The 23,702-nt window shown below is 43.4% G+C and overlaps 3 protein-coding genes across 6 annotated transcripts; 1 reads left to right on the top strand and 2 right to left on the bottom strand.

Moving 5' to 3' along the window:
• Window positions 1-4,333: 4,333 nt before the first annotated feature.
• Window positions 4,334-8,173, bottom strand: LOC121627282 (vesicle transport protein SFT2B-like). 3 transcript variants are annotated; one of them, XM_041966115.1, is made up of 9 exons: window positions 7,892-8,173; window positions 7,453-7,548; window positions 6,734-6,823; window positions 6,518-6,603; window positions 5,985-6,066; window positions 5,672-5,707; window positions 5,532-5,590; window positions 5,410-5,439; window positions 4,334-5,320 (listed from the first exon to the last, which is right to left on the bottom strand). In XM_041966115.1, the coding sequence occupies exons 2-9, from the start codon at window positions 7,453-7,455 to the stop codon at window positions 5,284-5,286; spliced, it is 423 nt and encodes a 140-aa protein (XP_041822049.1). In that variant the 5' UTR covers window positions 7,456-7,548; window positions 7,892-8,173; the 3' UTR covers window positions 4,334-5,283. The 3 variants fall into 3 exon arrangements, with proteins under 3 accessions (XP_041822049.1, XP_041822048.1, XP_041822047.1); XM_041966114.1 differs by having other exon boundaries at window positions 7,453-7,570; window positions 7,892-7,922; XM_041966113.1 differs by lacking the exon at window positions 7,453-7,548 and having other exon boundaries at window positions 7,892-8,171.
• Window positions 8,174-9,184: 1,011 nt separating this feature from the next.
• Window positions 9,185-13,268, bottom strand: si:ch211-207l14.1 (E3 ubiquitin-protein ligase CIP8). Its single transcript, XM_041966691.1, has 4 exons — window positions 12,972-13,268; window positions 11,183-11,407; window positions 10,101-10,199; window positions 9,185-9,286 (listed from the first exon to the last, which is right to left on the bottom strand). The coding sequence occupies exons 1-4, from the start codon at window positions 13,266-13,268 to the stop codon at window positions 9,185-9,187; spliced, it is 723 nt and encodes a 240-aa protein (XP_041822625.1).
• Window positions 13,269-15,319: 2,051 nt separating this feature from the next.
• LOC121627603 (zinc finger protein 2-like) lies at window positions 15,320-23,545 on the top strand. Of its 2 annotated transcripts, none has more exons than XM_041966612.1 (12): window positions 15,320-15,430; window positions 16,665-16,867; window positions 17,919-17,993; window positions 18,616-18,708; window positions 18,797-18,895; window positions 19,311-19,434; window positions 19,564-19,879; window positions 19,966-20,012; window positions 20,108-20,232; window positions 20,404-20,926; window positions 21,442-21,897; window positions 22,479-23,545. In XM_041966612.1, the coding sequence occupies exons 1-12, from the start codon at window positions 15,427-15,429 to the stop codon at window positions 22,688-22,690; spliced, it is 2,277 nt and encodes a 758-aa protein (XP_041822546.1). In that variant the 5' UTR covers window positions 15,320-15,426; the 3' UTR covers window positions 22,691-23,545. The 2 variants fall into 2 exon arrangements, with proteins under 2 accessions (XP_041822546.1, XP_041822544.1); XM_041966610.1 differs by having other exon boundaries at window positions 18,613-18,708.
• Window positions 23,546-23,702: the final 157 nt, after the last annotated feature.

Raw genomic sequence — 23,702 nt, 5'->3', positions numbered from 1 at the left:
TTACTTTTTTAATCTGAAGAGTTTTTGAAGCAGCATAATTGTTATATTTAATTATATACTGATTATAAAACAGTGGAAAACAATAATGGGGAAGAACAATCAGGACGTATGTCGAGTTAAAGCATCTTTACACTTTACAGCTTTTTATTGTTTTAAAATAATCCTCTTTGAGTCTTTAATTTTGCATCATGTTCATTTTTGTATTCTCAGAATATTTCTAACTTAGCCTGCTTTGGTACAAATAACAAAAAAAATGTCCACATTTCTCCTACTTGTACTTATTATTTTAGTGGATACACACACGTGTTAATAAATATACTGTTAATTTCTTCTTCTCCTAACGAAATAATGAATTCTGACCTCCTGAGGTGGATGGAGCGCAGGATTTCACTGTGGTGGATGGATTCAAAGGAACGCTCATAAATAAACACAATAAAAATAAAAATGTTAAATTCTTGCACTGACACACAGCATGAAAAAAACATAAAAATGCCATTTTAAAATCATCACATAATAAACGTTTTTTAATATTTTACCAGCTGCATTTTTTAAAAAAACAGCTAAAACTCCTTCAGCCAATAATTAAAAAAGGTAAATAACAGCTAATAAAAAACAAAGGTGGACTTACCTGTGACACACGACACAGTGCTGACAAGATGAAATAATCCCAAAATAAAACTCAGTGTTAATTCAGATTACTGCTAATAATCAGAGTTGACTCTCTTTGGGTTTGTAATGTGAAGCTGCTCAACCTCCAACTGAGCACATCAGAGGACATCAGTCTGACTACAGCTCGTTCCACCGCTCTCTCTCTCTCCGTCACACACACACACTACCTCGCTCGACCACTGAAATTTAATGTCACTCAAGCTTTATTAGCCTGTGATTACAGGTAATTTTGAGAATTAATTATCAAAAAACGTGGGCCCAAAGCAAATAAATACATCAAAGAGGTGAATCAGAAATCAATCAAGAGAAAAAGATTTATTAAAAAGAGTAAAAAGGAGCAATCAATAATCCAGAGCGTACAAATGACTTTATCTTTTTAACTATGTCCACGCTAATATGCACAAACTACAGGATTCTTTTCTTCATTCAGGTCCTCGTCTCAGCTCCTGAACCGTCGCCACAGTGGATAAGTAGTAGTAGGAGTATAGCAGCCTGCAGTTCCTGAGGAGTAACTGAGTATGACTGAGTACATTTTCTGGAACAAAAGACAACATTTAGACACAAAGTAGAGTTGTACGTTGAGGTATTTCCCTTTGTGATGGTTCATAGTGAACTGTGTGACAGACAGAGCTGGAAAGAAGGTTTGGTTTTGAGGGCGGAACCTCCCACTGCTGTCAGACTGTACAACTCTACTGTACAGTTATTATGTGCAACCTCTGTATCTACCAACACCTGGAATCAGTGTCACTTTATCAACCACATCTACCTCCTCTGTGATTGTAAACATCTATAATCCACTCCTCTTGCACTACAAGGTATTTTTTATCCTCTTTGTCAGAGTTATATTATTGCTGAGCAAAACACCTTTTCTATTTTTTCTTAGATTCATTGTACATAGCCTTTTTTTAATTTTTAAATTCTTTTTATTTTGACCTATTCGCACAATTTCCAATACTATTTGCTAATCTATCACATACAGCCTGTAGGGGGCAGCAAGTCAAAGCCGCTCCGTTTTAACCCAACACGAAGAAGGCGCAGCGCACTTCCGCCCAAGCTGTTTGCTGACAGTCCTGGAAAGGTACATATTCTTGAACAAAAGACAACATTCAGACACAAAAGTAGAGTTCTACGTTGAAGTATTTACCTTTGTGATGGTTCATAGTGAACCGTGCGACAGACAGAGCTGGAAAGAAGGTTCGGTTATGAGGGCGGAACCTAACGCTAGCATCCTTTAGCCGACGTTAGCTCACAATTTAGGCAGCGTTCTGTATGTAATATCGTAACCCCAGAAAGCCACCAGAGATTCCTGTCAGAGGTTTATTCTTGTCAGGCAAGGTTCATTAAAGCCGCTATCTATTTTAATATATAGTTAATATATATATTATGGAGACCTCAGTTGTAAATCCTCCATAGTGAGTGGTAAATGGCTCAAATGGAGCGGGTTTATTTGTGGATAGAAGAGCGGCTGCTCAGGAATTCCTACCAGTCAGAGACTGAAGGGGCAATCCCTTAATGTACCAGGCTCAAAAACACATTGGCAGCTGATTTGAGAGGCAAAATATGGAGCATTTTGCGGACATTGCTCTTCATTTGTTTGGAGAAGACAAAACACTTGACGTGTGGCTGGAGAATGACATGTCCCCAGCAAAATAGACAAGAAAAGTAAAGAACAACGCTGGACTGTCTGATTATTATTATTATTATTATTATTATTATTATGTATTTCTGTCTCGACCAATACCTGAAATCAGTGTCACTTTATCAACCACATCTACCTCCTCTTAGGGCTGGGCGATATGGCCTAAAAAAAAAATCTCCGATTTTTTCACAAAAAATCCCGATTCACGATTTAAATCGATTTTTTTTTCACCCCCTACCTAAAATCAATTTGCAGATGACAAAGAAATAGTTCAAAACAAGTTTCAATTTTATTTTGTTTAAAGTCTCCCTTCTGGGGTTTAAGTTACATAAACAAGCCACAATAAAGAGATGGCAAGCCCTCCTACCATCGTAAACAGTGACAATGTAACTTTTCAGTGAGCTTTATCTAGTTTCAAAATGACACAATGCACTCTAAAACCAACTTGAAAAAATAAAACATAAAATAAAGTGCAAACAAAACTCTCAGCTTATGAAGTGCACCGTTAAACTGCATCACTCTGCTGGACTGCAGATCGGTTGTCGCGGAGTAGAAAGGAACTTCTTCCAGCTCTGTAGCGATCCTTTGGCGTGTACTGTTATACAGCTGAGGCAAGGCAACTTCAGAAAAATGTTTGCGGCCTGGTAGCACGTACCTGGGGTCCAAAACCTTCAGCAGGTGAATAAATCGCGGCTTTTCCACGGTGTATATGGGCACCATATCTCTCGTAATATACATCGCGACTGCATCCGTGACAGCTTTCCACCGGGCTCCTTTCTTATCATACGGGATACAGTTTGTCAATGTTTCCAATACGGTAGTTTGTTATTTTGGTGACGGTGCTTGGGCTGCCGCGGTCTTGATCCATTCGTATGGAGCAACACCTCTCCCACTCGGCAGCATGCTTCTGTTTGTGGTGCTGCAGTAAAGTGGTCGTACTGCTACCTTTTGTAGCGACAGCCTTTAAACAGACTTTGCAGCGAGGTGCTGTTTGTTCAGTGTCTGACGCCACAAAGCCGAACCAATTCCAAATCATAGAAGTTATCTTTCCTTTCTTCGGGGTGAGATCTGCACCGCTCGCCGCCATGTTGTTTGTGTATCAAGCACGGGGGGCGGGGGCGCGCGCACTCTGAACTACGGGAGTCCAGCAGGCAGGCGTTGGTGGCGGATGTTGATAAGAAAATCGATTTTCATGAAAACAAATCGAGATTAAGTACAAATTCGAATTAATCGATAAAATCGATTTATCGCCCAGCCCTACCTCCTCTGTGATTGTAAACATGAAAAAGGTTCCCAAAGTCAAGAGAAAAGCAAAAACTCTTATTTTACTGTGTCAAACTGAGCATGAAAACACTGTGGCAGCATTAAACCTCTGTGAAGCCTTTTGAATGAGAGGGTGGATGTCGTCCACAAGTCGATTAACTGACGAATCAATGAATAAAGTGACTTTGCTGATCAATGATTCCTGCCCAGTCGTCAGGGTGAAAGAAACGAGCCTGTTCCTCCCTCCTGCAGGTTTAAATGTCATACGACCGTCAGAAGACAAACAGCCTAAGCTGCTCAGATCAGCATGTAATGGAGGATAGGTCAAATCCAGCCGGAGAACATCTGGAAACACACACAGAGAGCTCCGCCCGCGGCGACATCCGACACCTGGACTCAGAGCCCGTGTGTTTCATTGTGTGTGTGTTTTAATCAGCAGGCAACGACAGGTGGAGATTACAGGCTTTAGAGACTTAACAGGCATCGAGAAGACGTAAACGCAGGAGGCAGGTAAACATCAGAAAACCACACACAAATACACACAGACAACTTTTACCTGTCCCACAGGTGACATCTCTGTCCCAGAGCACAAATCTGAATCCCTCTCGGTTCTTTTGGCAACATGGAAATCAGAGTTGACTCCTCCGGTCCAGAGGGTGGAGGCGAATCAACTGAAATACTGCGAGGACGCATCAAGGCCACAATTCAGGTTCAGGAGGAAGCTCTCGTTCAACCAGAAACTCCTCAGACACAAAGTTTTGTCCACACAGACAAACACATTTATTAAAACAGTTCCAACAGTCGGTTTTACAGCCGGACACACGTGAAATGTTTCCTGACAGTCTGCTTCAGAGTTTCAGCTGAAATGATCCGTTTCACAACGAGCTGAGCTGGAGGCAGAGAACAGATCTGCTCTGCTTAAAAACAGGATCATCTTGTATTCAGTAACAGTTCAAGAGAAAAACACCTGCTGCCTGATAGCTGCTGCTCCAACACTCATGATGGAGCTGAAAATCTCAACTCAACGTCAGTATTTCCTCAAAGTAAAATCTGCAGCCTCATTAGTTGAGTTACAGTAAGTGAGACGTCCTCTTCGCTCTCAGGCTGATGTTCCAGGACTGCCAGCTGAATATTCAGTGAATCTCCTGAATGATGCACTTTGAGGAAGAAAAAGCCTTTTGGATTATGAAGAGAAGCTATTTAGTGTTTTCCCACTCATTCATTTTTTTTTTAAATAAATATGAAGAAATATAGGACCTCCACTGATGCTGTTATTCCTGCTTCCACCTGCAGGTGGCGGTAGTGCAGCTGAGGTTAAAAGTCAGTATTTTGGTTGAAAACAGTGGACATGAAGTGTACATGTCACAATTTAAAAAGTAGAAATGTTTGATTAGGAATCAGTGTTGGCAGGTGGGACAGGTGACATTCCAGATGGGACAGACAGGGAATATCATGCTAACAGCTAAAAGTGGCTACAGCGACAATAACAACAAATTTACATGTAGAGTGAACTGGTCTCCATGGACACCAGTTCTGACGTGGGTTTAAAGACACCCGGTTTAAACTTTCACAGGTTCGGAGGTTGAAATGTTTAAGGCCTGGATCGGTTCAAGAGGTTCCCAGAGAGTGGCTGCTCGCTGCTGAGTGCATACACACCTCACACAGTGCGTCCTGATTGGTCAGACAGGCGGTCGCTCAGAGCAACGAGACGTCTACACACAGATTGAACATAATTTGATGATGGCGTCCCTGAAAGATTAAAACACAGTTTGACCATTTTAGGATTTTCAGAATTAATCAATTATTTTGTTTTTATTGTGTGTGTGTGTGTGTTATACCTGGCAAAGGGGATGTATGAAAGGCCGTACCTGTGAGGAACAACAGCAGCGAATCAGACAGGTCAGACAGGTCAAACAGGTGTGTGTGTGTGTGTGTGTGTGTGTGTGTGTGTGCTTCGTACCAGGTGAATGCCAGAAACTGAAGGACACAGAACAGCAGAGCGAGGCCGTTGTTCTTCCACTGCAGACAGACGCAGATTCAGAGGAATTAAAACATGACAAACGACCATCCACAGTTTGTGTTTGTGTGTTTGTTTCTCACCCAGAAAGCAGAACACAGCGTCAACGCCAGACAGACCTGCAGAGACAGACAGGAAGTCCAGCGAGCGTGTGTTTATTCTCATTTCAGCTGAACCTCGGACTCGAGCAAACAGTGAGTGAAGGAGTGTCCACATTACACATCAGATATAATAGAAATACACTGAGAGGGATCACTTTCTGCCATTTTTCTGCACTTGGCCAGTGTTTCATTAAAACCCTCAGGTGTACAGATGTTTCTTTTAACTTACTGCAGGCCTTTCTTATCTGACATGCACTGAAGTATATACTGTGTGTGTGTGTGTGTGTGTTCTCACCAGCATGATGACAGTAGCCAACGCTCTCTCTTTAGCACACATGGTCTTAAGCTGCCTACACGGACCAATCAGGAACATGGTGCTGAAATAACAAGAGAACACACAACCTCACATGAGCTGACACTGAGGTTTGAGAGGCGAGAAGTAGGATTTGGGAGTAAAAGTACTGCAGTAATACTGTTGAAATGGATTTTCAACAGTATTACAGCAGTATTACACGATGTGATGTTGTCAGAGGTTTAAATCTGCTCGGGCAGCTTTGCGTGCTTGGATTTCTGACACTCAAAACCCTCAAACCGGTTTGTTTGTGAGGAGGTCTTGGAGCATGTGACACTTATTTCCACCACTAGAGGGCGATATTTCCCCTTTTTAAAAGCCAAACAATAGTAAATATATATTTAAAATAATGACCCTGCTGACCTTGCTGGAGCCAGTTCACCTAATCTGAACTAGCTGAGTCTGTTTCTGTGTGTCTTGGATCTCGTTAGACCAGGTTAGACCTTGTTTGGTTCTGATTGGGTCATGGCTGTTACCTGGCCAGGGCGCAGAGATTTCCTGCACTGTAGAGGACAGCGAACACAGCAAGCCCAAAACCTGGGAGCCACAGCATACAGGTACCCTGGATACAGAGACACAGACAGGCTGGTACCATAGAAACAGGCAGACTGGTTGTTACCATAGGAACAAACAGACAGACAGGCTGTGACCATAGGAACAGACAGTGGTGTGTTACAGACACACAGACTCACCAGGATGGAGCAGAAAACACCCAAAAAGAAGCAGATCACGAAGCCCTTCATCCTCGTCCCCCAGGCCAGCGTCGACGCCTGATTGGCTCTCTGCAGAGATGTCATCAACGTCACGTTTATGCTAAGTTCCTCATGTTTCGACACATTAACTTTAACATCACCTGCTGAAGGATATAAAGCCTCCTGTCTATTGTCTCATATGGGAGCACTTTGCTTTAGAAAGACGCTCTCATCATCTGACTTCATGTAAAACATCTGGACGTCTGTCCCAAGACACGGTGTTGGCAGCTGTTTTGTGAATATTTTCTTACTGTTTCAGGTTTCTAATAGGACTTCTGACTCTGATAAACTTCTTATTTTTTCATCAGCTGATGTCTGAAAGCAGGACTTGAAGCTCTGTGGTGTGAAATTCTTCTTTTTGCTCATTGATGACAGTTCTGAATGAAACTCGCCCACAAACAGAGCTGAACAGGAAGTCTTATATGGACATTTTATGGGCATAGATGAAGCTAATGATCAACTCTTGAAACTCGTACAAACAGAGAAAAGTCAGAGGTTCTGGAGAGGAACACGGAAACGTTTTTACATGTGGTTTGATGTTGTTAGATCATCCAAAACCACCTGGTCTGTTCAGATCCACACTCACACTGAACACACAAAGAGATTCCTTCAGGCTAAACGAAATACTGAAGGAGGATGTGCAAGAAAAGCATGATTACCATCAATGAAAAACACACCAGGATGATACCAGGATGCACACATGGAGAGTGTGTGTAACACTACAACACTGGACAGGACAGGTGAGACACATTCACCTGCACTGAGTGAAGAGGTTCACTGGGTCAGAAACAGGATGGCAAAGTTGAAAATAAAGTCAAGACCATTTTTCACAAGGTGTAAAATATTTCTTAGACACTGAGTCCTTTACTTTGAATACTTTCAGTACTTTTTCCTGGTTATAGTTGCATACTTTTACTTTTTTATTTCTATAGTTTTGGTAGTAGTATTTTACTTCACTAACGGGTGTAAATACTTGTTAAATCACTGAACATCACATCAAAAGTGATAATTGGTTTATTTTCTCAATAAAAAGCAGACAGACAGAAGCTAACAAGCTAACAACAACAACACTGAGATGCTAGCTGCCGTTCACGTCACCTCCAGTATACCGGGTCCGTCCGGGTTTCCCTCATCTTCGCCGCTCAGCACCTTCTTTAATTTATCCATAAAGTCCCTTTTTCTGTCTGACTGTGGATAAAACAATCGCTGATTTTCCAGAAGCTTCCCAGATGTTTCTAGTTTCAGGTGCAACAGGTCGCTGCGCGGTGAAGCTACACCGAAGAGGAGTTGACGCTTCAACAGGTGCAGCACTTCCGCCTGTAGTCCCGCCTCCGGCCACAAGTCGAGTAAAGGGGGCGCTGTTTCCCCCACATTAACAACAGGCAGAAAACCTTGTTCAGCTAAATAGATTGTTTAAAAAGCCTTTTGGATTGGTCACATTACTCCACAAACTTACTCATATATAATAGAAAAGTGACTTTTTTATTGCTTTTCATACTTCATATATTGCTGGTAATACTTATACTTTAACCAAAGTAAGGTTTTAAATGCAGGACTTTTACTTGAAGTGGAGTACTTTCAGTGTGGTAGTAGCACTTTTACCGAAGTAAAGGATATGAATACTTCCTCCACCACTGACCGGCTTCCTGTCAGTCTTGCAACGGCATAAAAAGCATTATTTTACTGCTGTTTACTGCTCAGTTAAGAGTTAAGAGGGGAATGCAATATGGCAGTTCTTTATTGAAGTGACTTGTGAGCATTTTACTACTCGTACTTGTTCACAGCTGACTGTTCGTCTTACTGTTTATCAGCAGTTGAAATACTTTTTCCTGCACAGGTACTATCAAACTTTATTAAAAAATCTTAACACCGCTAAAATTGCAAAAACAAAGTCAGTTTAGTAAAATATTGCTAACACACAGTCACTCACACACACACACGAGTGAGGTTACTGTGGTTGTAACACTTGGCAATTGGCCTTTTATGGAGTATTATTAATATTAGTGTTAAGTCTACTATGTTCAGATCCACAGATACATACAGAGAAAGTAGGTCAGGCTGTGTTATTGTTCGTGTTGTTTCACTTTACTGAACCCTTACATCTCTTTCCTCTCTCAGTGGTTTTAGATGATCATGGTGTCACAGTCCACTACTCAAAGGTTTTCACTATCCTCTTGCTGCTGGCCTCTTCGGGGATTTGATGATGTCATAGTCCACCGCTGGAAGATGTAGGAGACTGGTGATGTCACAGGAAACTGCTGGATGTTCGCAGGGACTTAAAGGATGTCGGAGTCTCCTGTTTTAGGTTTCAGGAGATCTGCATGATGTCACAGTCCAGCGCTTTAGGTTTTAGGTAACTTTCGATGATGTAACTCTCTCTTCCTGGTGGTTTTAGGGGACCTGGACCCTTGCGGAGCACCAGTTGACGGGTGTGGACACCTGAACGTGACAGGTAGGACAGGACTGTTTCCCCCACAACCACTCCTCTATGCACTGCAGAGAGACAGAAAGAGGGCCAGTTACCGTTTCCCTTCTAGAAATGAATTCTGAAGCTACAAAACCTACATGGAGACCCCCCCAAATTTATTTAATTTTTTAAAAACATAATGGTAGCTAATGCTAGCAGATTTGTTTGTTAATGGAGCTCCATGTGCTCCTTTTGTTTGAATTTCCACACTGTTGATGCTGCATTAGCGTTTTGCTACCATCTTCTGTTTTCTGCATCCTCTCCATCAAAACTGGAAACATTAAGTACTATTCATGAGTACAGATCTGGTGTGCTGTACCTTTAATTTTTTTCATTTCATTCACTTCTCCACTATATTTCAGAGGGAAATAATGTACTTTTTACTTCACTACATTTCTAGGATGGATTTAGTAACTGATTGCTTTTCAGATTACAATTTTAGATAAAAACCTGTCACGATGAGTTTCTAAAATTATATCTGGTTCAAGGTCAAACTGTCACAAAGCAACATTTACAAAGTAAGGTGAATAAAACTGGCTCCACCTCGACCAGATACAACATTAATAGTACTGTTACAGTCAGTAATCAGGTAATGTAGTATTTGCCGAGGCCATTCTGCTGCCAAATGAGTACTTTTACCTTTGGTACTTTCAGTACTTTTTCTTTGCTATTGCTTTTATACTTTTTACAGTGTGATACTGCTACTTTTACTTCAATAAAAAGTCTGAATAGCTCTTCCACCTGCTTCCTGTTACAGGTTGCACTTCATCCTCTGTGTTTGTTCGAGTATCACTGCTTGTGTTCAGAGTGTGTGTGTGTGTGTGTGTGTGTGTGTGTTACCTCCTTGTGGAAGGTGTGTGTGCACTGCAGTTCTCTGGTGCCGCCGGTTCCTTGATTCAAGTCGTTGTGACAGATCAGACACACACTGTCTGCATCGTTCTGCAACACAAAGACTTTACAGTCACAAAGATCCTCAGAACACGACCTGTCGCTGTTCTCTGTGGAGGCTTTTTAACCGCTGCTGCACTCTGATGCGTGGTTATTTCATTCAGTACTGCACTGAAGTACAAATCTGAGGTACTTGTACTGTATTTGAGTTTGTCAAGGACATGACACTCTCTTGTTCTTTCAGAGGGAAATACTGGACTTTTTATTCCATTTCTCTGACGGATAAAGTCATCAGTTACTTTGCAGATTAAAACATATGAAGAACCTTTAAAATATGATGCATTATAAAATTAATTAGCAGCTCATACAATATTGATCTCAATTAATTTGCCAATTAATCAGCAACTGTTTCAGTGTTTGAGTCATTTTTAATGCAGAAATACCTGAAAGAGTTCATGTCCTCAGTTTGCTGACTCTGCATCTTGATTTAAACTGAATAATTATGTTTGAACTGCTGTTCAAAGAATCATCTTATTCATCCAAAATGACTTCAGTTACTTCACCAAGATTATTAAAGCAAAACATATGATGAGAATAAAAATTATTCTCATAGATTAAACTAACCAACAGCATGAAGTAGCCATTAAAGTAGTAGTTAGTCGTAATTCTATAGAAATTTCCAGAATAGATTTACATAATCTAGAACAAACCAGAGTAAAAGTTTGGACAATGTTTTGAGAAAATTATCTGTGTCTGATTAGTCGTGTGGGAATAATTCAGTTTTGCATCTCAAAGAAGAAGGAGACCGCTCATCATGTCACGCTGGAGCCTTCAGTGAGCTTAGTGTGATGATGATATATGATCTATTAGACCTTGGTTACTATGGTAACTGAGCCAGGGACTGACCTGGCTGCCACCTTGACCATCTTCTCTCTTTGAACTCTCAGCAAGAAAGCAAATCAGCTTATTCCCCCAAATGTTCCTTTCAAATGTAAACACCTGCCTCATGTATGAAATGAAACCTTTTCACCCACCAACGACATGACGTTGCGTCTCCTGAACATGGCCCGCCTCTCCGGCGCTATGGCCTCTGGGATTGTGGGTATGAGGGAGGGCCTTCGCTCGGAGGTCAGGGCAGAGGCTTCCTGCGGTGACGGCAGGAGGCGGCGGGAGGAGGAGCGACGCAGCAGAAACCTCGCCGTCACCGGAGCCCGAGTGGACGAGTGGAGACGAGACAGCTGCATGGCCGAGAGAGTAGCCTGGACAGAGAGGGGGTGGGGGGGGGTTAATTGGTTTAACTGGTCACCACATCTATTTTTAAGTCCAACGCATCCAATCCAGCAGTATCAGTAAACAATAAGCACAATAATATGAAAGAACAGAATGACTCCCTGTTCCAAACATCCCGTCAAAAGTCTGAAAGTCATTGAGCCGCCGAGTTTTTCTCTAACACCCAACTGGACCGAACTGCTCCGAGCCAACTGACCTGCCCTCCTTAGAGCAGTACACTCGTTGCTAATGCAACTAAAAATGGATCCTGAGAGGCTCTGAGAGGCTGAAGTGAACAGCTAACTGGAGCAGAGGAGCCTGACTGTTCCTCAGCCTCGGGGTGTCCCTGATCAGGAGCTATCAGCTTAAATGAAGTGGGGTGGGCTGATCTGACTGCTCCAGATGAAAATAACTGTCCAAGAATACTGCAGATTCAAGTCATGTGAGTTAGCTGGTGCCGCCAAATATGCATTCATGTCGAGAGGAATGGATGGTAGTGATGAGAAAGGCCCCCGTCTTTAAAACATGCATGCGGTCACATCATTGGACCATTCAAGACGGCCATACGACTGCAGAGTTGATCATGTGACAATAAAGCACTAAACCCCTATGTTTGTGTTTTCAGGGACTTGCATATTATTGAATGGAGCTTTCATTGAAATGTGAGTTTCTCTGCTATATCTACATCCTGGATGTTCAGAAGTCAATAAAGTTTGTGTTGGGAAACCTTCAGACAACTCAACGCCACATCCTTCACCGATTGTCATCTATTCCAATGGAGGGAATGAATCCACCATCCTCCACAGTACCACAGCCTCAAGCTTGGTAGCGCCGACTCTGTGCACCATCAGTATGTTTCTGTTTCTGAAGTGAATTTTGAGAGAATCCAACATCTATTCGTCATCTATCAGCAAACTGGCGAAGGGCCACAACAGGCACTACTTTCTAGTCCATCACTAATGCATTGCTGTCCATCATTCACCCTCCACTGGAATGAACAGTCTTCCATAGACCTCCAGTCTCTGTCAGGAGTTGTCTGTTGGTGAAACAACTTGCAAGTCAAACGTTAATGCCATGTGAATGACCTTTTCCAAGCTCACACTGGACCTGGAAACAGCAATGGGCAAAAAATCTCACCACGTGCTCCACTGGAAGCAGTTCTGGACCTTTTGATTGTATCGCACGATCTTCCTCGAGACTTTAGCGGAGGATTGTCAGGACTTCCCATCCAAATGTCCTTCGAATGCTACAATCGAACACTGAGGAACAGCTAAAATGGACCTTGTGGTGCGATTGTCTGACCAACGACCACTTTCTGACTCATAAATACCGTTCATAAGATCCAAGTCATAGGTACGACCTGGAAACTGGATGGTTTTGAAAGCTTCATTATATCTGAGACAGCAAACGACAGCCCCCCCTCACGTTTAATCACTGAGCCCACCTTTAATGGATGGATACAGTTCTTCATGTTGATGCACAGTGTATCTCATGCCTCACACATACTCTGCAGCCAGCTTTGACTTGTGCAGCTGCTGCTTTCCGTTCTCTTACCGGACACGGCAGCGACGCCCGGCGGTCGACCCTCGATTGGACCGGTGGCTCCATGCTCCTTCTGTTTTCCCCTCTTCCCCTCTGCGACTGCTCCCCCCCGCCCTCCACCTCCTCGCTTTTCTCCTGCTGTCCCCCGCCTCTGTACCGCTGCATCCAGGCATTGAAGATCCTAGCATCTTCCTCCTCATCCTCCTCTTCCTCCTCCCCATCCTCCCCTTCCTCATCTGCAGTCAGAGGGTTGGGGTCTTCTGTGTTTAAAAACACGTCTTCTTCAGCTTCTTCTATGTCTGGATCCATTGCGGGGATATGTGGGTTTGTGGAGCGAAAAGCTACGCTAATTCTGCTTCAATAGCAAACAAACTCTATGCTAAGCTACAGCTTTGATAAATTACAGCCTGGTTACCGTACAACCAGGCTATGTTGGTGGTTTTGTAAGACACCACCTGGCTAAACTACAACCACAATCATATAACCAGGCATAGTTTTATTTATCCTGAATTAGAGCGAGGCTAACTTACAACCAAACCAAATATTAACCAAACTAGGTTACAACCAGGTTGACTTATAACCAGGCTGAAAAACAGCTATGCTAATTTACATCCTGGCTAAGTTACAGCTCTGCAAAATAAAATCAGCAAAAATCTATAATCAAGCTAAGATAGGCTAGGCTAGCTTACCACCAAGCAGAGTTACTGTTATGCTCATTTATAACCATTTAACCATATTTAAACAACAAAAGTTAGAGTCTATTTAAGTAATTACAGCTTGGCTAAAAAGTGGGCCAGAAACTAGATGAATCATAACAAGGCTAACATTTAATTTAGGCTCTGTTCCAGCCAAGCTAACATTACAGCTCCACAAAGCTACAGCTAGGCTATACTGGAGCTTGGCTAAATTTTAGCCAGCTAGATTATAATCAGGCTCAGTTTCAGCCAGGCTAATGTACAACAAGGCTGAATTTCAACAAGAATTAAAACAGGTGTCATCCAGCCATATTAAGTTTGCAAGCAGGCTAAAAAAAGCGAGTTAAACAAGTTAAAAATGGGCTAAATTGCATTAGTTCTAGCTAAATTATGAGCAGCTCAGTTGGCAGTCGGCAGGTAGACAGTTCGAGAGGCGGCAGTAGGTGAGGTAGGTGTCTGGATGGATGAAGAAGTAATGGATGGACGGATTATGTGAGCAACAGATCCACAAATCCAGTCTTGACTGTCGATCTCTCTCTGCTCCCCTCGGATCCATACAGATCCAAAAATAAAACCCGTCAGCCCTCAACGGCCTGCAGTTCTTCCACGCGTCCGCTTCCACGGCGTCTTTCCTCGTCCTGGATGTTGATTTCTCCTGTTTCTGTCTTGCTTCCTGTGCTGCTGTCAACTGAACACTGTTAATCCATTTACTGGACCACAGGAGGAGGGAGGAGGATTACACCTGGCTTACTGTGCTATCTGTGTCAGACCAGGTGAGAGGTGACAGAGAAGAGAGTCATTTCACTGCCATTTAAAATGTTTGACCGAATTGATTAACTGCATGATTGATCTTCTAAGTCTTGGACTGTGTGACAGATATACAACATTAGCAGTTAACTACTGATAACCCCTGTTATTCACATGAAAGCTTTAATCATCCAACAAAAATGTATAAACTCAATATTAACTATGTCAAATTGCCAGCTACAGCTAAAAAGAAGTATGTTTCAGTGTTCAATTATTGATTTATTAGCATTGTTTAGTCACTGTATCTTCCTCATTCTGCCATTTATTTGTGATATTGTGTGTCTCTCACACTCTGTAGCTCATTTGTAAGATGATTTCATTAATGACCTCAAACTTGTACCTCAATCGTATCTTTTTTCAGTTGATTAATTGAATAGCCTATCTTCTTCACCTAAAATATGTCTACTGTTGTTCTCAGTCGACCTGATTTGGATGGTTTTTACTCCGAATATGTATTTTTTAAACAAGCACCTGAATGATAGGTCATAGGTCTTAAAAAAACAAAATAACCTTATATAATATATAATGTACATATATAGTAAATTTCTATTCTGTATCTTTTTTCTATTGTCTTTTTTATCTTTTTATGTCTCTCTTTTATTCTTTGCTGTCTGTAACAATGGGATGGGTGGGATTAATAAAGTTTTATTTTATGTTTTCTTATTTCACATAAGCTGATAAATTGTTGTTGTATTTTTTTTAATTATAGGCTGCAATATTTATATTAAGATTAGATAAATTTACTCATGTAATTGCCAGATTGTTTCATTTAAAGCCTTTACCCGCACGAGAGATTAAAACAAACCGCATTTACGGAACCGGAAGTGTTTTGTGATCTTCCGGTCAGAAGGCGGGGCTGCCTTTAGCTGGACTGTAAACATTTGATAGCTGTTAGTTCACCCAGCTAGCCTGATTTTAGTGCAGTGTTGAAACGTGAACAAGAAGTGTGCGACAGCAGAAGCAGAATGGGTATGTGCATATAATGTCTGGTGATCAATTTACTGTATTTTCATCAGCACTATTATCTAATTTGTCAGATTAATTCAATAGCAAACGTTAGCCAGTTAGCCCAACTTGTGGTTGTTCGTTGAGCCGATACGTTCCAAACTCAATGCAAAAAACTGTTAGTTTAAGATACTTTGACTTGTGGAAAGTTATATATAATTTAAAAACCTTGCAATCGCTACTATGAGTCGGTTGTTCATGAAGTTTAATTCGGCGTATGTGCACCATCCAAAGCGGTGATTATTTTAGCTAAGAACAGCATTTAAAGCGTTAAGAGCTGCTAATAACACCAGGTCGTTTGATTAGCAAATGTTAACGTTATTGAGTTAGCCCCAGTTCGTGGTTCTCCTGTAAAGCCACACATCGTGTTCATATTTAGAGGACTGCATCCATAATTATATGCATTCATTCATCAACACCGACATCTTAAGACAATAATTACCTAATGGGAGACGCACCACACGGAGCCAAGTGTGGCGGTGATATCGACTGACGCTGCTGTTTTAAATATTGAAAGTTTTAGAAAATAAAAATCCAGCCACATCATGTGTTCGTTATTATGCCGAATTGACGACCTGTTATTATTTATTTATAAAATATCTTCACTGTTAGACAATGAATTTTAAATCTGAGATTTTTTAATGGAGTTTGACGGGAATGGAAGAGAGCCAGACTCCATGCTGAAATTTCCAAACTCTGATTTCCGTGGCCAGAGCGACAGAAGTAACGGATTCATTTATTATCTCAAACCACTTTGGCAGTATCAAAAAGTCTAACGAACAACTTCTAAGTTAGTGTAATTGCAAAGCGGCAAAGGAGTGGCAGTACTGACACACCTTAATGGGCCATGACTGGATGTAGCTGCAGCCCTTCTTCTGTTCCACTGTGTGATGGTTCTGTTCAACTAATACAGAATTAATGGACTGTGCTTGGATACTTATTCAGTTTTAGACATATAACCTTTCTTGCAGAGGTAAATGGATTTCTCTCAGAATCACATTTTGACTCATCACTGTAGCAGAAGCACAGGTGTTAGTAACAACATTAACAATGGCTCTGTTCCATGTGCCACAGTGTGACAGCGTGAGCAATACCACCCCTGAGACTGAAGCAGCTTAATGGAATTGAGCCATCATGAATAATAACACCCGTGCTTTTCTTATAATGACATGTCACAATGTCCTCTTCTCCCTCCCAGCCTCCGCCCCCCCCCTCTCCACCCTGCGCCTACTCATCCCTCCTCTCCGCCTGCTGACGGCTGCGATGTGGCAGGTTGCACGGCAGCAAAGCGTGAAGCATTACGGGATGTTGGAGGACTTTGTTTCCCTGGTGACCGAGGCTGTCCCGCAGCTGCTGACGGACAGGCAGAAGAGTCTGCTGCTGCTGGCACTGAGAGCCAAGGTGAGCTGATCTATCGCCTTGATTCAGACCGACACAGAGCGGTCGAACCCTGGTACTATACATATGGGCGGTTTCCGCAGGAACTTAATAAACTGCACACTAGAAATGTCCTGGTCAAGTTTTTATGGCCCAAATGATGACGGTGGAATGTAACGTAATGTAAATAAATACATTTACTCAAGTACAAATGCGAGGTATTTGTATTTGAGTTTTTCCATTTAATAGTAATTTATAGCAGCAGAGGGTCTGGTGAGGCTGTCTGCCTGTGCAGGCTGACCTTGGCACTTATCTATACATTCTTGTTTTGGTACAGCACACCAAGAGCATGTCGCAGGTTGGCGCCAAGTAGTCTGCAACCACTGATATTTGGATGTATCCCATCTGGCCTAAAGCGGTCTTTACAGTTCTAAAAGATATTGAAATTGAGCGAGGCATGCCGATGTCAGCCATGTATTCAGGGCAAGGGGTCTACTGAAAGATCTGATGCCTTTCCCCAAGGTTGGAATGGGGCCTGATATGAAGACATGTTGTGACTGAGTCGTTCAGTTTCTCCAGTAGCAGGCAAAAGTCTGTTTTCAGGACCTCAGAGCCAGTTTTCCTTTGCAGAATAACAAAAGGCAGCCAGAATCTAATTCTACAAGTAGTTTCATACAAATCATTGTATCGTTGCTTCATTTTTATCTGCAACTGTGCAGAAATACCAGATTTAAACAGTGAACAGACATTCAAATGAGAAAGCTGTGCAGCATTCAAATGCTGATTGAAAATTCAAATGTCAGTGTTATGAATGAAGCGTTGAACTATTCAGTACAGCTCGAGTCTGTTTCTATCAGAACTGTGTGTAACACTGAGAGAAAACTACAACCACAGTCAGACTCCTTCCTTGTGTTCACACACTTGATTCTGGGTTTTTCAAACATCCTCCAGTATTTATAATTTAAATGAAATGCTAACACAAACAGTCGACTGACTGGTTTGGCAGTTTTCACCTCAATAAAATAAATTAAAACTTCAATGTGTTTCAGCATAACTGGATCTGTTTTTGCTCCAGGTGACCCTCTGTGATCCGGACCCACAGGCCATCCACTCCCACCTGGACAGAATCCACTCCGTCTCCAAGGCAACGGTGAGAAGGGAGGACTCTTACTGTGGCTGTAACCTGCTGCTCGTCGACAGTCGTCCTTGTTGTCTTGTGAAGTCACAAATGTGCTGCAAACATTAGCGCTCACTCACCACCGGACCACAAACTCCTGCGTCAAAATATGAATCTGCAGCTGTTTTCATGAGATGAGAGAACCAGAGTGAAGAAGGTTCAGCTTTCTTCTGTTTCATCTCATTGTAAACTGAATATATTTGGGTTTTGTTGCTGAAGACATCGCCTTCAGATCAGACTAAAAGTTGTTTCACCACTGTATGGAATAAAAGATTATAAATCTATTAATGAAGGAAGTAACCAGCAGATTAAGTGATGATGAGAATAAGAGTTAGCTGCAGCTCTCATCTGACATATGACTTCATGAGGTATGACTAAATGTGACCAGCATGCAGTGGATTCTGGGATACGGAGGACCAAAGGATAAATGGCTGTGTCCTCCAAATGTGGGTAAAAGAAGCAGTGATCAGAGTAAATGAAACGATGAGCTTTCTGAATGTGGCAGTCAGGTCGGTGTAAATTATTTCTCTCATGAGATGAAATTGAATTTTCCTCACGAAGCTTTGCTGCCTGTGTTTCTGTGTTCTGGCAGCAGCCGGATGAAGAGGCGAACGAATGGTGTTCTGCTCTGTTGTCTCTGACCAATAAACTGGCAGAGAGTCTGGCGGACAGACAGCGCCTCCTGCAGGTCAGTGCTGGGACTACAGAGCTCTGTGAATGGTCTGCAGGCCTGCTGCAGTTTTTCTAACAGACTCTGTTTTCTCTGTTTGATTCAGGAGGTCTTCAACCAGAGCTTTGACTCCGCCCTCCAGTCCCTCATATCTGACTTCCTGTCCAGGATTGAGCAGCTGTTCCCCGTGCCCGACTTCAAACAGGTGCTCAGTGACCTCTGTGTGATTTTTGTTGTCTTTTGCCTGTTTGTATCATGCTTTAAATGTGCTGTTTGATTTTGTCCTCTGGTTCCCATCATGCTTTGTGGGATGTAAACAGGAAGTGTAATGTTGCCACAGATTCAGTGAGTCATGCTGTGAGCTGCAACTTGAGCTCGTTTTTCTAGCCTGTATTTGTTGTGTGAAATTGTCACTCTTAAAAGTCTGCTGAATTATCTGTTAGCAGTTGGAATTTAAAGATATATTTTATGTCTGTATGTTTGAAGAAAGCAGTTTTGGTGTCTCAGTGTTTTATAAAGTATGTAAATGAGCTGCAGGTCACACCTGCAGTCTGAAGCAACACCAGTGTTACTACGATTCATCCTGATGCGAATATGAACGTAACGTTTGTCTCGCTCAGGCTGCTTCCTGGCTCGATGCTGCCCCTGCTGGTCTGGACGACTTTCTGCAGGAGGCGGACAGGGAGGATCTGAGGGAGCTGTTGACCAATCAGAGCTGTCTGCTGGGACGAGCCAGCGCCACAGGTACGAAAGCTTCACTGAATAAGAACACAATTAAAAGCTGAAATCTTTTTACTTTTCTGGGTCACCTTACTACATTTTCACCATTTATTATTTTTTATTGATTATCTAACATCGCTTTTTTTTTCACAGTGGGTCATGACACAGAGACGATCCTTCTCTCGGCTTGGACCCACCCCCTCTTCACTAAACTGACCAATCCTGACCCTCCTCCCGCCAACACAGATCTCCAATCAGATCCACTCCCTGATGTAAGCAGTCCCATCCAGCTGGATGTGGAGCTGGTGAAGGTGGAGGTGGTGGTGATGACTGAGGACGAGCGGGAGCAGGTAGAGGAGACCGTGATTGGTCAGACCGTGACGCAAGTGGAGCAGGAGGCGTCCAATGAGAGTTCAGTGGTGGGCGGTGATGAATGTGCTGTTGCACCTGTGATTCTGGAAGCGGACAGGTGAGACACTTCCTCCTGTTGTGTCCTGTAATTAACTGTGTCCCAGCTCATGTGCTGAATCCACCAATCACCTTGTCTCATGTCAGGTTGAAAGACTCACCTGGAACCTTTGCTGACCAATCAGAAGACACAGGTAAGACACACACACACACACACACACACAGGTACACACTGATGAACTCAATAAACACGCTGAATATCTTTTCTTGTGCCCACCTTTCTTCACAGTTGACCAATCAGATCACTCCTGCTCTGAGGTCACAACCAATGCTCTGTACAGCATCTCCCATAATTCTCAGCGGGTGGCTCACAAGTGTCCTCAGTGTGGCAAATGTTTCATCTACCGTTCTCAGGTCAGGACAAGATTTGATTAGGACCAACTGTCCAATCACTGGTGAAAAGTAACTAAGTACATTTACTCAAGTATTGTACAATTTTGAGGTACTTTATCTGAGTACTCCACTAAATTTATATGATAACTTTAGTTACGATGTGAGAACTTCTTCCACCACTGCTGTCTGCAGGTGATCCGTCACCTGCGCACCAACAAGTCCTGCGGGTCGGCCTTAACGACGACTGGAGCTGTGACCCTGCAGATCCAACCTGGTGATCCTGAAGAAGAGCCGCGCCCCCCAGAGCCCCCCCTCCCAGAGCCCCGCCCCTCCAGGACCCACTCCTGTTTCCAGTGCAGCACCATCTTCAAAACCAAAGCGGAGCTGCTGTCGCACCAGCGCAGCCACCGGGCGCGCCCCGTCTACCAGTGTGGCCAGTGTGACAAGGAGTTCCACCACCTGTCCAGTCTGTCCAACCACAAGCAGACTCACCTGGACAAGGGAGGGTTCACCTGCAGCAGGTGTGATAAGGTGTTTGAGTCGGCCAAGGAGAGAGACGCCCACCGGCTGCAGCACCGGCTGCCGGACCTCACCTGTACGGTGTGCGACCAGACGTTCAGCTCTCAGACTCAGCTGCTGCGACACCTGCAGACTCACTCTGTGGAGGGAGCCGAGCCCCGCTACAACTGCCGCTTCTGTGACCAGACCTTCTCAGGTAACGTAGCACAGGTAGACCGATCAAGAGGTGATGGAAAGACCACCGACTCTGAGTCTGCCCCCTCCAGGGCCACTCACTGACTTTTTCTGCACAGACATGATTAATCGATGACGTTCACTGAGTTTCTGAGCTCACCTTGAGTCTCAGTTTAACACCTGGATGCACCTGCAGGGTCTATGACATTACATCGAGTTTGGAGGTTGGACATTTTATTCAGTCATTTCCTTTCTTATCATTTTACAAGTGAACGTAGTAACACTCTTCTGTAACTCCTGCTTAAAGAAAGAAAGTGTCACCATTCAGGCAGAACGGCCCCTGTCAGAGTTCTGTTGGTAAATATTGAACTACTGGAGAATTATTAGTTGTGACGTTACCTGCATTTTAATGCTGTAGTCGTTACAGGTGGAGCTGAACCTGAGCAGCTCTCTGCTGATGAGAACAGTGTGATCCAGTTGAAGGCTCCAGAACAAACGGCCGTTTTGAGTTGAGATGTGTTTGTCTCTGCTCTCCAGGAGTGACTCAGCTTCGTATCCACCAGCGCACACACACTTTCCGCGTGTACCAGTGCGACCAGTGCAGCAAGACGTACGGCTCTCTGACCGGCCTCCACTCGCACCGGGCCAGCCACAGCGCCGAGAGCCGCTTCCTGTGTCCGCAGTGCGGCAAACGCTTCAAGACCCGCGACGGGTTGGAGGGCCACCTGAGGACACACACCGGGGAGCGGCCCTACCGCTGCCCCTACTGCCCCAAAGACTTCACCGCGCTCGCCGGCCTCAACGTGCACGTGCGGCGGCACACCGGGGAGCGCCCGTACGTGTGCACGGTGTGCGGGAAAGGCTGGCCGTCGGGAGGAGACCTGCAGAAACACATGAGGACTCATACGGGTGAACGGCCGTATGTCTGCCAAGACTGTGGCAAGGCCTTCTCCATTTCCTGTCACCTGACCGAACACCGGAGGATTCACACAGGTGAGACACACCACAGGGGCGCCATCTGGGGAGCTCTTTCAGGTACAGGTGTCACCCACTGGGCCGCAGTACATAACGTTTAGTTTTTCTACCAACATACATTGTAGCTCATTCGCGTGATGAACAAAATTGCACCTGAATCAAAGCTCACCTGGAAGGAAACAGACCAATGGGAGCTCTCCTGGTAAACTGACCTAAAGCTGCAGGTGTGAATCAGCTTTAAACAAACAGTCCTTCAGAGCCCAGCTGATGTTAATTTTTTACAGTCGTTGTGTTGACCTGTTGCCTTTTTTCAGACATGTTTGAAACCTTGAGATAAGATTCTGCTAATTTGTGGCATAAATATACTCAGTTTGGTCATTCATACCCTCCTTTTAATAAATTCGTTCCATAAAGTTGATAATTGGTGTCTTTAAAATAACTGAATTTTGTTATTCCCTGAAAATTGTTTTTAGACTCTTCGTCTTTGTGTCCGCGTCACATTCAATGAAACTTTTCCCTCAAAGCTGCTGCAAGGCCTCTGTGGTTCTGTGCCTTCATGAAACTGACTGATGTTCTCTGTCTGTCTGTCTGTCGTCCAGGGGAGAAGCCCTTCTCGTGTCCAGAGTGCGGTAAATGTCTCAGGAGGAAGTTCGATCTGAAGAAACACATGTTGTCTCATAGCAGCGTTCGTCCGTACGCCTGCGCTTACTGTCCCAAGAGCTACACCCGCAAAACTCACCTGAACAGACACCTGCTGACGCACAGGACTGCCGACGGCGAGGTGGTGGTGGAGATGGCTGACGATGCCTGAGCTTTATTACACCGAGAGTCTGACTGCTGTCTGACGAGAAAACGTGTTTTTTTGCATGTTTTCTGAGCTTCGTATCTCATCCTGCTGATCAAATCGTCTGTCAGGTTGTCGACTGAGCTCCTTCCTGCAGAGAACTAATCAACACGTTACTGTTTCTCGTCCTCAGGAGTCACTCAGAGCGAAACGCTTCAGTGATTAATGACAGAAATAGTAAACAGCCAATCAATTAATTCTCAAATACGAAGCTCTTTTCTCCGCTTCTGTCATTGTTAACTGAAGTTCTTTTGGACTGCACCGGACATGTGAAGACGTCATCGTCCTCTTAGTTAATCAGAGCATCTTTGGTGTCCTGATGGACAACCGTTAAAGTCTTCATCAGGTGAAAACAACCATTCTGTGGCTGCAGCTTGTCCACTGTGAAGATTCATTGTTTCTCACTGGCATTTTTCACTCTTTTCTACCTTTTTATACTCTAAATCACAAAGTAATCAACACTAATCAATAATAATCTGAAGCTGCATCACCACTCGACAATGTGGTAACAGACTGCGAGACCTGAAGTTTGGTTCTTCGTACGTCCAGATGTGTTTGTAATAATTGGTTGATTGTCAGTCTGACTGATGGTGACCTGAACGTGCAAAACAAACACAAACAAACGTCACACCTGTAAAGAGTCGCTGTTATTTTCTTGTACTTGTCAGTAAAGATCAACACTACTCGTTCAACCACCGTGTAAACTGATGATTAGCAGACGGTGACGCTACGCCAGTGAGAGCTGAGCATCCGAAGGGAAACTCTGGTTGTGTTGCCATGGAGATTTTGTATCTGTGCTTTGCATACATAAAAGTTGTTGTGTTTAATGTTCTGACTCTTCTGACTTTATTTACCAGCAGAGGTTTTATTTGTCACACATGATGAAACGTAACTGTGACTGTAATCAGACCCGAGGTCAGCGGACTACGGTGTGAACAGAGTTTATTGGCAATATCTTTCATGACGGGCAGAACAGGAA

The sequence above is a fragment of the Chelmon rostratus genome, chromosome 24, assembly GCF_017976325.1.
Source record: "Chelmon rostratus isolate fCheRos1 chromosome 24, fCheRos1.pri, whole genome shotgun sequence".
NCBI classification, from domain to species: Eukaryota; Metazoa; Chordata; class Actinopteri; order Chaetodontiformes; family Chaetodontidae; genus Chelmon; species Chelmon rostratus.
This window is presented reverse-complemented; position numbering and strand designations above follow the sequence as displayed.

Excerpts from the sequence above, each read along its gene's own strand:
- LOC121627603 (XM_041966610.1), top strand. Across the intron at positions 19,880-19,965 it reads GTGATTCTGGAAGCGGACAG|GTTGAAAGACTCACCTGGAA; the intron begins GTGAGACACTTC and ends GTCTCATGTCAG. Across the intron at positions 20,233-20,403 it reads GTTTCATCTACCGTTCTCAG|GTGATCCGTCACCTGCGCAC; the intron begins GTCAGGACAAGA and ends TGCTGTCTGCAG.
- LOC121627282 (XM_041966113.1), bottom strand. The coding sequence starts at position 7,960 with ATGGATAAATTAAAGAAGGTGCTGAGCGGCGAAGATGAGGGAAACCCG. Across the intron at positions 5,591-5,671 it reads CGCTGTGTTCTGCTTTCTGG|TGGAAGAACAACGGCCTCGC; the intron begins GTGAGAAACAAA and ends GTCTGTCTGCAG. Across the intron at positions 5,440-5,531 it reads CAGTTTCTGGCATTCACCTG|GTACGGCCTTTCATACATCC; the intron begins GTACGAAGCACA and ends TGTTCCTCACAG.
- si:ch211-207l14.1 (XM_041966691.1), bottom strand. The coding sequence starts at position 13,268 with ATGGATCCAGACATAGAAGAAGCTGAAGAAGACGTGTTTTTAAACACA. Across the intron at positions 11,408-12,971 it reads GGGCGTCGCTGCCGTGTCCG|GCTACTCTCTCGGCCATGCA; the intron begins GTAAGAGAACGG and ends CTCTCTGTCCAG. Across the intron at positions 10,200-11,182 it reads GACGCAACGTCATGTCGTTG|AACGATGCAGACAGTGTGTG; the intron begins GTGGGTGAAAAG and ends TTTGTGTTGCAG.